General features: G+C 42.0%; 1 protein-coding gene and 1 pseudogene across 1 annotated transcript; both read right to left on the bottom strand.

The window, feature by feature from the left end:
• Window positions 1-711: 711 nt before the first annotated feature.
• Window positions 712-8906, bottom strand: LOC119731313 (annotated as a pseudogene).
• Window positions 8907-9470: 564 nt separating this feature from the next.
• On the bottom strand, window positions 9471-13291 carry LOC119731355 (low-density lipoprotein receptor-related protein 2-like). Its single transcript, XM_038204534.1, has 7 exons — window positions 13288-13291; window positions 12684-13037; window positions 11993-12103; window positions 11418-11480; window positions 10939-11055; window positions 10167-10532; window positions 9471-9637 (listed from the first exon to the last, which is right to left on the bottom strand). The coding sequence occupies exons 1-7, from the start codon at window positions 13289-13291 to the stop codon at window positions 9471-9473; spliced, it is 1182 nt and encodes a 393-aa protein (XP_038060462.1).
• Window positions 13292-13494: the final 203 nt, after the last annotated feature.

The raw sequence follows: 13494 nt of genomic DNA on the forward strand, positions 1-13494 counted from the left end.
CTTTTTACAAAAGAATATTCTAAATTGACAAGCAGCTCATCAAATGTTTATACAACAGTACATAAAAACTATTTCTCTAATATGATTGATCACAACAGACAAATGAAGAGAAATATCAATTAAAGCATTTGTGTAATTTCAAAGAGTCATTACATTTATAAAAATTGGAAATTATCGTTGATCCAAAAGCAAAATTCTCTAAACTTTTCTCATAATTATACCAGTTATATCATAGACAATAGCAAGTACGGATAAACCGTTTTGAATACCCATGGTAGAATCTGCAACAAGATAGGCCTACTCGAAATACCTTTACAAATCCTTAATCGTGACAAGCAAACGACCCTTGCAACCATCATGATATTATGTCCTATTACTGAAAAATATAAAGCACTGCCATCAATTGCATTGATGTGGGAATTATCTTTCTCACGAGGATTAACACAAAAGGTCACTGATAAATACCGCCCTCAATTTCCATAAAAAGCAAATTCAATACTGCCTTCAAGAGTCATCATATTCTTCCACCATAATATTGCTGTATGATGTACAACAAAGATTTCCAATTATTCTTCTTATACTTTTCTTTGTATCTCGCAACAATTTCAAAGTTGACAAAATTTGATTTCCATGTGAAGGCTTTCAAATCGAGAAACCATGTCCCGCGAATACGTGACTTTTTTTTTTTTTTTTTTATTATTCTGCGTCCTCAACAATGGAACCCCAAAGGCAAAAACATTTAAATCATTACAGATGAAATTCTGGTTGACTTACTGAACCACAGACTCGATAGTGACGTTGCTAGCATCCACGATGGTCCTCTTGATCTTCCTCTTAGAAGCTGCCTCCTGACGTTTCCTGGTGCAAAGATCCGAGATGGTGTAGAGGTAAGGGTTGAGGGAGGAATTGATGGGTAGGACGAAGACGACGATCCAAGCATAAGCCTCGGTTGGAATCTCCACCACACGAGCCTGGGCAAGGATACCCGTGATGATGACGGTATCCAGCAGATGAAATCCGTGGAGACAATGGCGGCCATTTTGATGGCCATCCTCACCTCGTCGTCCTGACCCTTGTGGCGCCGCACCTTCTTGACTGACCTGGAGACGTTGACAAAGATGGCGATGTAGCAAGCCATGATCACACAGAAACACAGCAGGTTGACGCCCAGGAACAACACGATGGAGAAGAACCAGGAGGGGCGGGTACCAGCGGGGACTGGTATCCCTACGGTCAGATCGCTCATCCCCCGTGCTTCGACGGTATGCTCCCGGATCTCGTACTCGGTGACCTTTGTCCTCAGTGGCAACCCAATGCAGACGTCGGACAGGCCGTATATATCCGACTGCTCGTCTGTGGCCAGGATAGTGGGAACCAGTGCGATTACCGACGTACCAATCCAAATGCAGCCTGCGATGATCCTGGCTTTCTTGGGGCGAACGCGGTGGGTGCTGAAGGGAAAGACGATTGCTACGAACCGATCGATGCTGATGAAAGTCAGAAAGAAGACGGAGGCCTCACTGGCAACGATGGAGATCATTGACGCTATCCGACAAGGCACACTAGCTCGCCATTCGTCAGAAAGCTCGAAATACCGTTTACCAAAATACACATCGGCACCAGCTATGATCAGCATGTACAACCCCATTAAGGCATCAGAAACAGCCAAGTTGAACACCAGGAAAGATTGGACAATTCGACTCGCTTTGCCTTCCGTCTTCTCCCGACACCTCCACATCATGACGAAGATGTTGCCGACGAGGGCGCTCACTCCAAGGATCCACATGAAGACTTTCAGAACGACCCTGGGCATGAGTTCACCGCACATGAACAAGACGGGCTCTGGTTTCAGAGTTTTGCACTCAACATTTTCGGGGAAGAAACAGCACATCCGATGATTATCAACAAACCTATTGCAGGTAGTAAAAACAAAAGGCTTCATAGCCCGGGAGCTAATTGGTAATTAATTAACAATTCTGTGAGAGATCACATAAACAAGTGTGACCAATATTATACAAATTTCCAACTTCGTTAATTGTTTTTACAATTCGGGTGATTCACAATGCAGTGTGCCACCAAGAGTTTGCCACGGAGAGTTCATTTTTCCCAGTGCATTGTGGGAAATGGTCGACAAATTCGCAGCGCGGGACATTTGAAATTGTTGGCTTTTCCGGTCAGTGGTTTCGTAAGCGTATAATCCGAGGATCTGTTTGCCCCCCCCCTTGTTATCAATATGGTGTTGTTTATAAGGCAGCAGAACGCTATGCCTCATCTAAGTTGTCTACTGACTCTCATTCAAATTGGCCATGTTTTGTCCACCGTAAACTTGAAAAATTGACTCTCCGTGGCAAACTCTTGGTGGCGCACTGCACTCGCCCGAATTAAAGATTAAACGTTTTCGTTAAGCTACAAAGCGACAGAAACTCACAGCAGTGAAACGTTTTCAAGACCCTCAAATGCTAAATCCTCAACTTCTAATGGAGGCAAGTTTCCATCGTTGCGCACCAGTATCCTGAAGCAGAAAAATACGTAGGAAGAAAACGTATTAGACACTTTCTAATGATTCGTCAAACTATCCAGATTAACTGACAAAAAAAATTACCAATAATCATTAGGTATACTCACAAAGTCTCTACGTTTCCGAGTCCAGTAAACGCATTGGCCTGAATCCTTTTGAGTGGCACATCGAAGATTGTACTATGTGTAAATAAAGAAATAGTGAAACAGCTGGCTTGCAGTGTATGTAGAAAGGTTCAAGATTTTGGCGTCAAATTTATACATTCAACCTAAAAAGAAAGTCCCTTTAAATATTTTTGACTAACTGAAAATGTACTGGACACGCCTTGCTCAAATTACGACTGATCAGTACAGAAATTCCTTAGCAATCCAGCTATTTGCTTTGTTTGGCCCGAAACAGTGATAATGTGTACATAATTATGCAGTTCATGACAAGTGGTACCGAGAAAAAAGTTGCACTTTTTTATACGTGCAAGGTGAGTGTGAACCACAACTTGGACATCCAAAGAAAGTGCAACTGTTTTCGGTATCATTGGTCATAAATTGCATAAATTCGAACACATTATCACTGTTTTGGGCCAAATAAAGAGCATGGTTGGATTGTAAGAAATTTCTGTACTGATTAGTAGTTAGTTGAGCGAGAGGTGCTCAGTATTTTTTGAGTTAGACAAAAAAAGTATTGGAAGGGGGGACTCTCTTTTTTGGTTGAGTGTATCGATACATTATTGCATAAAGCAGTTGGTACATTGGCCACATTTGATCAGTTTTCATCCACATTCAGTTTTTAGTATGGCAATGTCACTACAAACGTAATTTGATATTCACTACTATTATAGTTTAGCAGTTGGGTGTAGGTGACTCTCTTTACTACGAGGTTCTCCAGACTTAGTTAATTTCCTCGTATTATCCGGACACGCGTCTTATGCGAAAAGGCATTTTCATCACAATCGTGTGCAAAAACAACATGTGGATGCAAGGCAAGTGTTTTCTTGAAATAACAGAGTCATTAGCTTTCCAAATTGAATGGGTCCACTGATTGACAAGTTTTTCCCCTGAAATGCTCCTTCAAATGATTAGACAACAATGCATTACGCAAGGGGATCGAAAAGCGCTTGTCTTAACCGAATTCTCACTTTACCAAAGCTCGTTGTAAGCATCCCTATAGGAATGTGCTCGGGACTGGCGAAATATGGCGAAATTTGCTCGTTATTGCGAGCCGAGCTCGCAATAACGAGAGTCGATATCAGATTACGACTTTTGCAGATAAACTTACATTCCTTGTAGACCAGATAATTCCTCCATGGCCAACGTCTGAAGCTCCGTCAGGGACGTATTAGACAGATCTCTAAAATAAAAAGATAAATATTACCATACCAAAGAATACTTGGCCAGGCTGTGAAGCTGGTTTTATTTTGATTTGAAATTAAGATAAAAAGGATCTTACAACCAAACCAAGCTGGTCAGGCCATCAAAGGTGTGCCTCGGTATTTCATTTATCTTGTTGTTCTTCAATGACCTAAAAGTGAAGATAAAAGCCAGTTCGTATTAGTAATGCAAGCCAATTACATGTATTAGCTATTTATTTCATTTATTTATTTATTTCATTTGTTGTCTTATTTATACAGGGTGGCTTTATCAGTTAAGAAACATTGCTTTCCATAAGGGCCCTGGTCATAGTACTTCAATATTAATTAAAAACAGTATGAGAAATTGCTTTGAAACAAAACAAAAACGTACATATCATAAAAAATACAAAGATTAACAATCCAATGAAAAGAGACACAGAGAAGAAAAAAACCCTAAAACCCGAGAAGTAAAAACAAAAATCCTCAATCGAAAGCAGTTGACATGTTAAACTGAAAATTATGGAAAAGATGAATGTAAGTATAAGCTCGAAACGACAGGACAAAACAAATGGGAATTAATTTTAAAAAATGTTAATAATAAAGTGCCAGTAAAACAATTACAATAAAAGGTATGAACAACACATTATCGAGAAGACACAAAATGTACAACAAACATAAACAAAGAAATTAAAATGAAATAAAGACTTAACACCCCAAAACTCCAAGTACAATAAATTGAAAGTACTTGATGTCAGACAGATTTAGCATAAGGAAATAAACAAAGTTTGTTTTAAAAAATGCCAGTAAAATTATAACATTAAAAAGAAAGCATAACACACTATCGAGACACAAAGTCTACAACACTTTTACTTGATATCGGATAACAAAAACAGTGTCCATTTCCTGAATAGACCTTACAATATACGTTGCAGGTATATAAAAGGATGCTCTTTGTCATTTTCATTTATCAACTTTGAGCACGAAATGTAAGCTCAAGCTTATTTACGCGATACATTTCCAGCCAACGCCGCTTTTAACCAGTTGATATGACATGTATATAATCCACTGTAGGCAAAAACCCAAATGCTAATGTCAAATCGATTACCACACATATTGAAAGCCTTTGTGACTTTCAATGCGCCGTATTCTTGAACCGTGAGGGCGCTGTCAAGGATATCTAATTTAACGTCTGGGGGTCGTGAAGCAACGTACGTGGACGCACTTAAAGTTATAGTCCATCATTTGTAATTTGTGCATTTTGTTCGTTTGAAGCAACGAAAGTGCTCAAAATCTAAAGAAGGGTACTGAACAACTAACCTGATAAAGTTTCAGCTCAGCTTCAGCTAAATATTCTGAGAAAAACAGCATTCTAGGATCTCAATTCAAATCAAAAGTTGCTGAATCATGTTTTTGAATTGCGCCTGAATTCAGCGTCCGAGACACGTTCTCGCTGAGCCGAATGCAGCTACGCGATGTCGCGCACTGATCTGACGAATTATAGCGCGCGCTTCGCCGAATAACAAAACGAACTACTAATTTAATTTTTCCTACGGTGCGTCTTAAGAAGCACCGTTGGAAAGGCCTTCTTTCGTTGTTTACTTCAAAATGACAGCTTACCAGAAAGAATAATTTCACAGGGAGTTTAGTCCCCTTACTATCTTTCAACCCAGTATGTTTTTCAACAATAATTACGCCAGCTACTTTTCAGATAGCTGCAAATGATGGACTATAGCTTTAAGTACGTACAGTGTATGCTTGAAGCTAGTAGCAGGGTCATGTGAAATGTCGAAGTGCATAAAGACTAAAGTGTGGTGAGTATCTCTGCTGGCTTCACGCATACACCGTACGTACGTAAGTGCGTCCACGTTGCTTCAGGACCCCCAGACGTAAAATTAGATTTCCATGACAGCGCCCTCATGCGTTCAAGAATATGGCGCATTCACAGAATATTGAAATAAAGCAGCAATGAACAAAAAATTAACTAACATACTTACAACACTTTCAGATTTTTTAGCTCCTTGAAAATTCCTCCTTCGAGGCTGATGTCAACTCCAGACAAATGTCTGCCGATAGAATGTATACATCGATATGGGAGACAAGTGGTTGATATCAAGTGCTTGTTATAATTGTCTGACACTTTTAACAATTATAATTAGTACTCGTTTCTGATCAAAAGCTCCAGTTTTACATCGATGCATATCGCAGCTCGGTCCAACCTCAATCAATTCTATCGCGTTAGAATCGCGTCAACGCAGCTTGTGAGATATTGTCCAATTACATGATATATAAATGGACGCGGAACGCGCAAAGGCTGAGAGGAACAAAAGTATAAATGGACGCGGAACGCGCAAAAGCTGAGAGGAACAAAAGTTGATAACGTACAAAATTCCATGGGGTTGTCTAAGGGGCGTGCCTAACTAGCACACGGCGATACGTCAATAAGCAATTTGCGAGTTAAATTTGAACAACATCTGGAACGCTGACTTAATCCAATGCCTTGCACCGTTTAAATTTGCATTCTCCCGATCAAAGAGATTGTTACTATATCATATATGATTCGGGGCAAGCCTTATGCTGGCAACCCCCAGCTCCAGAATGGTCTTTGCGTTATTCTCACCAATGTAAACAATGTATTGGCGCTGAGCGTCTTTACGTAACTATGCAAGAACTTTCCCCGAATCATGTGATTAGCAACAGTGTCCGCTTTGGTCTGGAGAATTTAAAGTGAAAATGTGCCAAGTATTCTGCGCAAATCAGTGTACCAAACGTTTTTCAATTTTTTGAAGGGCATGGGTCACTCGCAAATGGCTTATTAACTTTGACTTACAATGTGTACGTTGTAGCGGCTATGTTGGAGAGCGTGGTCGCATTCCAACCGTTTGCACAGGACACCACAAAGTGGCCGTCCGGACTGTAGTGGCAGTCGCAACCGGTGGGACATCGTTTTTTATCTACAGACGGACGAAGAATTTGATGTGGAATAATGAAAAAACAAAAAAATAATCAACAGATATACAGTGCAATGAGTTCGATGAACTGTAGACGACAAATGTTGAGGATTACATTGGCAGTTTTACTCATCCGTTCAGCGAACGGGGACGATTTGCAAACGGACAATATAGAAATATCACGTGTGAAGCAATTTAACAAGTTTACTTCAATTAGAGCTAATATTGTAAATCTGCAATGATATGGCAAACAGTACCTGAGATTCATCACTGTCTGTATTTCAATAATAGCGTGCATGGGGCTTTTAATACGACAACATCATTTGCTAACAAAATAAAGCCTAAACATGTACTCTATACTGTGGCAAGTAATGTTGAAAAGGTAAAATGACGCCAAAGAAGGAATTATAAATATCGGTTGAAACATGAAGTGGGATTGTATTAATTACCACAGTCTGTTTCGTCATCGAGGTTTGGGCAGTCCTGTGCTCCGTTGCAAACCAGAGCTCTTGGGATGCACTGAGCTTGGACATATCCATGGTCGGCCGTCTGGGTGGTCGGTTGGTAGGTAGTTGGCCAGTAGGTATGCAGTAGATTTGGCGTGGTCAAAGGCTGGGTGTAGGCAGGGGAAGTCGGTTGTGAGTTGGGGACAGTAGCAGGGGTGTCGACGTTATCACACTTGTACGACCCTGGGCAAACTATTTCACCTAAAGTGAAACAGAATCAGGAAATAAATCATGAAAGCTAGAGTGTCATGGGCTTATATACTTCAACCCTTTGGGGCAGCAGCATTTGGCTTTCGAAGGTTCATCACACGGGGAACAAAACAAAAGCCAAGCTTCACCAAATCATTACTGTTTACATAATACCCTAGTCTTGACAAAAACTGTCACACACATCCTGGTGTGATTTGTTTTCGTTTTGCTGAAAGAACACTTACCTTTTTGTGATCTGTGTACAGAACGTTAAAACGGTGGTTGTGTTTAAAAGCCCGTAACTTAAAAAAACATATAAGTGATTTGAATGATTCTTGTACTAAAAGAAAGCTTGTGAATTGGGCTTTCATATCCTAGATTTTGAAAGTGCTACATTTAGAACTTTACTGAGACGATGGTCGCGACATATGGGTTTCAGTTTTTTTGATTCACCCTGCATAGATGAGAGTTTAGCCAAGTTTGACGCGAAACCGAGAGAGGTGTCACTGTGGCATCAAGTTGATGCGATCAGAATGACTTTAACTTACTGCAGTTGGCTTCATCTCTGTAATTCAGACAATCCAGGTAGCCATCGCAGATGGCTGTTTGACTGATGCAAAAGCCGTTCCCGCAGTGGAACTCTCCACTTTGGCACAAATCTGAAAAGGTAAACAACGCCAGTTTATAAAGACAACGTGATGGTGTCGCAAGTTCCTGATACGAGCTCTGTAACTCAAGTCCCAAAAGAGGTATCTTATTTACTTGAGATAATTCCAGTTAGGAAAATCAGTTGAAATCCGACTCGACAAAGGCTGGTTTCCTATGTCTGTAGTAACACTTGCATATTGAGAACTAATGAGCTAATGGCTTTACTGTTTCTCTCCAGCATGATAGCTGTACAGCTTCACTGCGTAGTTAACTACTTATAAATCAGCATTTAGTATCAACAGTTTATGACTAGAATTTGTACATTCTGTAAGAGAATGATAGTTGTGTGATTCCAACAAAGTAAGATTGGACATACCCCCAAGATCAGTGACATTCAAACGCTCGATTACAATCGAGAATCCTCGGAATTCTTTGGAGTTGTCAGTCATCATCGTCAGCCAGACGTTCTCCGACCACACCATGGTCCGCTGCCCGATGTCCTCCCCCGTCAAGCCAAAAACAACTCGCCACCTGATACCCGGAGAAGTGCTCCCCACACCAGACTTCGGAAGTCGGGTTACATAGAGGAAATCGTAGCGTTCCTCCATCGCGAAATCGACTATCCTCATCACGTAGGAATCGCCTGGTTGACGAACCACTTGCCACGTGCATGTGAGGTCATTAGGGTAGTTACCAGGGTAGGATGGGGATTGGAACACGATAGCGTCATCCTCAACATAGACGTCGCGAGCTCCACACACACCTAAAGTGTCATGATAACATTATAGGTACTATTGGCGTCGCCAGGGTTTTGTCTAGAGGTGGCAAAGCACATTATTTCCCCAAATCCTTGTACTTTCTCCAACATAATTGATCAATTTTTCGAGGGTGGGCGGAGGACATTTGTCTACCCCAACCCCATTGACACCCTTGCAGACGCCCATGTTGTTTAATGTGCATTAAATTAACAGCAGTATGACTTAGTTTTTGGCTTTTCTGAGGGGGGGGGGGGTGAACACCCCTCCCCTCCCCCCCCCCCCGCGACGCCCACGATAGGTACCATTGTTTTTTTCCCATCCCGTCAGAAATCGGGTTTTAGGTAAGATGTGATTAATCATAATGGACACCAAGAACCTTCTCTTTGAAATATGAAGGTACCAGCAGTGCGTTATAACTTTTCTGAAGCAAGAACAGTAGAAATCGTAATTATTTGACACCAAGTAGGCCTATACTTTCTTACTGCCCAATCCGCTTACGTCCTGAAACAGAAGCTCATGTTTCTCCTATCACTAATTATTCAGTTCAATTATAAACAACTAAGCAAAAACATGTGTGCCACGTGGTCGGTTCGTACCGCAGTTTTCTTCGTCCGATCCATCGATGCAGGTCGCCATACCGTTGCAGACGGAGGTTGCAGCGTTTAGACAAGTCAGCCCAGTCACCGATGGAGACCTGCATTGGAATTCACTGTCCGAGCAGGAACCTGATTTGTGATTCAAAAAAGTGCACGTAGTCTTATTTTGTAATCTTCGCGTTAACTGGTATTGAAGGTAATGTACTTTCTCCAAGCTGTGTCAATTGCAATGATGATGATGTCGGTAAGTATGAGGTTTCGATAAATTCGTGAGACAGCTCTACAAAATAAATAGCAGGGCGTTATAAACTTGGAATATACCCTAAGCTCGTATGTTTGCCATCAGTATTTCTATAGGCTTTCCTATAAGCTTTCTTAGATATTTCACTGATATCTTACAAGATTCTACAGGTGGCTGGTCTTCGGATCTTACATCTGATTATACAATGAATACGGGCAATCTATAGGATTCTACTGGAAGCTGTTGAAAAGTAATAAACACAATTATAGGATCCTTTGAGATTGCTTTAATGTTTAGGCAAGAATCTACAGACTCATTGGTACGGTTTATTTGGAGGAGAAGGGTTGGACGATACTGGCTTAAGAACAAAGGGCTCATTCTCGGAGTATGCACACAGTGTTTGGATAACGTACTGACCTTCAGGCATTTCTTGTGATAACGTTGCAGAAAATCCCTTCCTAGTTCCCTGGCCGTTACTCTGAAATTTCAGCCAGATTTTCGGCCCTCTGGAAATTATCCGGAACATGTAAATGAAACCGCTCAAGCGCATAATCTGCGAGTTTTCGTCCGAGGGATCGTGGCCGTTGCCCACGATCAGATTGTCCTTGCTGCGCTCAGTATGAAAGCGGGTGCACTGCAGGACCACGATGCGGTCCGCGTCGGCAGTGACCAACCAGACACACAGGGCATCGTTCGGGTACGGGAGCGGATAATTAATCGATTGGAACGGCACTGAAGTCACTGTTGAATTGCTCAAAAGAAGGTAACTCTTCCCGCATGGATCTATAGTAAACATGGTGATTACAAAATGAATTCAGTTTCGTTATAACACTACATGTGTTATAACACTACGTGTTTTATAATGACTTGACGTAGGTTATGAATATAATAGATCTTTTGACATTGATATTCATACATCGCTTTGTCAGAGGGGTCAAAGCACTTGCTGTAATGCATAATATTTGCATAATTGGTCGACTTATTTAGTTCAGAATTCCATAGAATGCAGCACTACAAGCATTTCTTATACCTTATGCAATCGTTACTCAGTGTTACCAAGCCCTTACATTAGCACTAACTGCACGTGTTCTCAAACGTTTCCATATTAAGATCTACTTGACGAACTGTAAGTCGCCTTAAGCTTATAAGTACCATTACCGTTATAAGAAAACACAAGTCTGATACATACAACAGTTTCTTTCGTCGGACAGGTCGTTGCAATGTGCTTTCCCATCGCATATCTCCTCCATCCAACTAATGCATCCGCCTTTGGGACACCGGTAATCACCAACATCCGCGCACGATCCTGGGAATCAAAGAGTTACAAAGGAATATTATAACATGGACAACCTACCATAAGTTGATAGAAAATAATCATTAACGTAATGTAAGTATTGCAATGCACAATATAATCGCTCATATCTACTTGGGTCTCGAAGAAGACGTCTGCAAAAGAGCCCACGTGGCAACAATTTTGTTTGAAAGAGTCACATTAGTCTCTGTGAGTATGGCAGAAGACCATGAGAGTCTTGAAAGAGGCTCTGTGAGCCTTGCAGACTCTGTGGGTCTTGTAGTCTCAATTGGTTACCGTTCTGTGAGTCCAGCTGAAGACTTTTCAAGTCTAGCTTGCGACCCTATGAGTTTAGCAGGAGACTATTTGGGTCTAACCTGAAACTCTTGGAGTGTAGAAGAAGTCTCCGTGGTAAGGCTCTCTAAGGAGACCCTCTAAGTCTAGAAGGAGGTTCAGTGAGTCTTTGCAGAAGGCTCTGTGAGCCTAATAGCCTAATAGGACACTCTGCGATCCCCCGACTCTGGGTCTCACAGGAGACTATGTCAGTCTAGGAGGAGACTCTGAGAGTCCCGTATGAGAGTATGTGAGTCTAGAACAGACTATTTGATTCTAGCAGAAGAAAAATCCGTGAGTCTAGCAGAAGACGCTTTGAGCCACCAAGAGACTCTGAGTCTACCAGGAGACTATAAGTCTAACAGAGACTATGTGAGTCTAGCAGGCGACTCTGTGAGTCTAACAGGAGGCTCTGTGAGTCTTGCAGAAGGCTCCGGGAGACTCTGAGAGTCTCACAGTAGACTATATGAGTCTTAACGAAGACTCCATGAGACTTGCTGGAGACTCTAAGAGTCTAACAGGAGACTCTGTGAGTCTTAGAAGAGACCGAGAGTCTCTCAGGAGACTCTATAACTGATTCTGTGCGTTTTGGAGCAGACTCTGCACCTACTGTACCTACCACAGGCAAGCTCGTCTCCGTGAAGAGGACATTGTGGTATGCCATCACACACCTGGTCCCGAGGGATACAGTTGTCTTCAAGTGGACAAGAAAATTGATGTCCACCGCATTCTGAAATGAGACAAATATCAATTCAGGCCCGGATTAAGTGTTTCGTAGGCCTTAGGCACCAGTGTTACGTAGGCCCTACTTCGCCCTAGGCACCGGCACTAAATCCATGATGGTGCTATTAATGCACAAAGTCAAGCCAGGATAAACAGTATAGGTCCTAGCTCTAAGCCTGCTGGCAACAAGGGCGTCAATCGCTTCTCATAAGAGCGGTCCCCAATTTGGCGATCCTGTACAAACATATGTGAGGTCTAGCTTCTTCAAAAGATAAACAAAAGAGGGACAATATAGGGGGTCCCCGATTGCAAGCAAATTCCCACTTGTGTGTGTGGGTAGGCCTATTTATGTATTTTATGGCCCACTGCTGTATTTTCGTAGGCCCCAATTTTTTTTCGTAGCTAGTCCCCCCCCCCCCCCGAATTTTTCGTAGGCCCTAGGCACAGTGCCTACTGTGCCTATTGGCTAATCCCGACCTGTATCAATTCATTAGTGGCACTAAAACATTTTATGCTGGTTAAAGACAATACAAATCAACAGAATGAAGTTTTTCTGTTTGGTAGACTGGGCAGCAAAGTACGCTTACCTGCATGCATGGGTTCAAATGATTGAATCTCAATGGCGAAGCGAATATCAGAACTCTCGACAGACTGTAATGTAATCCACACCTCATTGGTGTTAGATGTTACTGTCTGTCTTGCGTACGATCCCGACAATACCGCGAAAGCCGTCTCTTTGTTAATCACGTCGCCCTGACCGAAAATCAACATGCTCCGCTCTGAGAGGTCCAGGTCCCTCACTGTGATCCGGATTCGACTTCCGACAGTGGCAGCTACGCGCCACAGGCAGCTCTGGCCATAGGGGTATGCCTCGGCGTCTTTCTGAAGTACGTACGGCAGGCCGTTGGTGACAGTAATGGTCGATACATCGCCGCAATGATCTAGTTATAGAGTGATTCGAGAGGAAATAAAAACTTGAATGTAAAAAATAATCTACACTTTGAGCGAAGGGGAAAGACCTACAATTTTTTTATTAATACGTTTGACTAATTTGAGATACCCGATCTGAAAAGGCTGCTCGATTACAACTGCCAATTTGGTGTTTATAATATGTGAAATCATTTTTTTTCCTAATCTTATATTTTCTTCTCATGTTTTTAGAAAAGTTAAGTCCAAAACGCCGTAGCGTACCCATATGCGGATGTCGTTTGGGAGAAAAAAATTCGCGGCCGGCACACCTCCAAAATGGCTGATAATAAATTGTCTGGGCGGCGAATTATACCATAGTGCGTTATTAATGCTCGATGCCCTACCGCAATCCGTTTCGTCCGTCCACTGATTCAAACAGTCGATCTTGCGATCACAGACGGCCTCGGGATGGTAACACTCTCGGTGGGT

The sequence above is a fragment of the Patiria miniata genome, unplaced genomic scaffold (genome assembly GCF_015706575.1).
Source record: "Patiria miniata isolate m_02_andy unplaced genomic scaffold, ASM1570657v1 HiC_scaffold_23, whole genome shotgun sequence".
Classification (NCBI taxonomy): Eukaryota; Metazoa; Echinodermata; class Asteroidea; order Valvatida; family Asterinidae; genus Patiria; species Patiria miniata.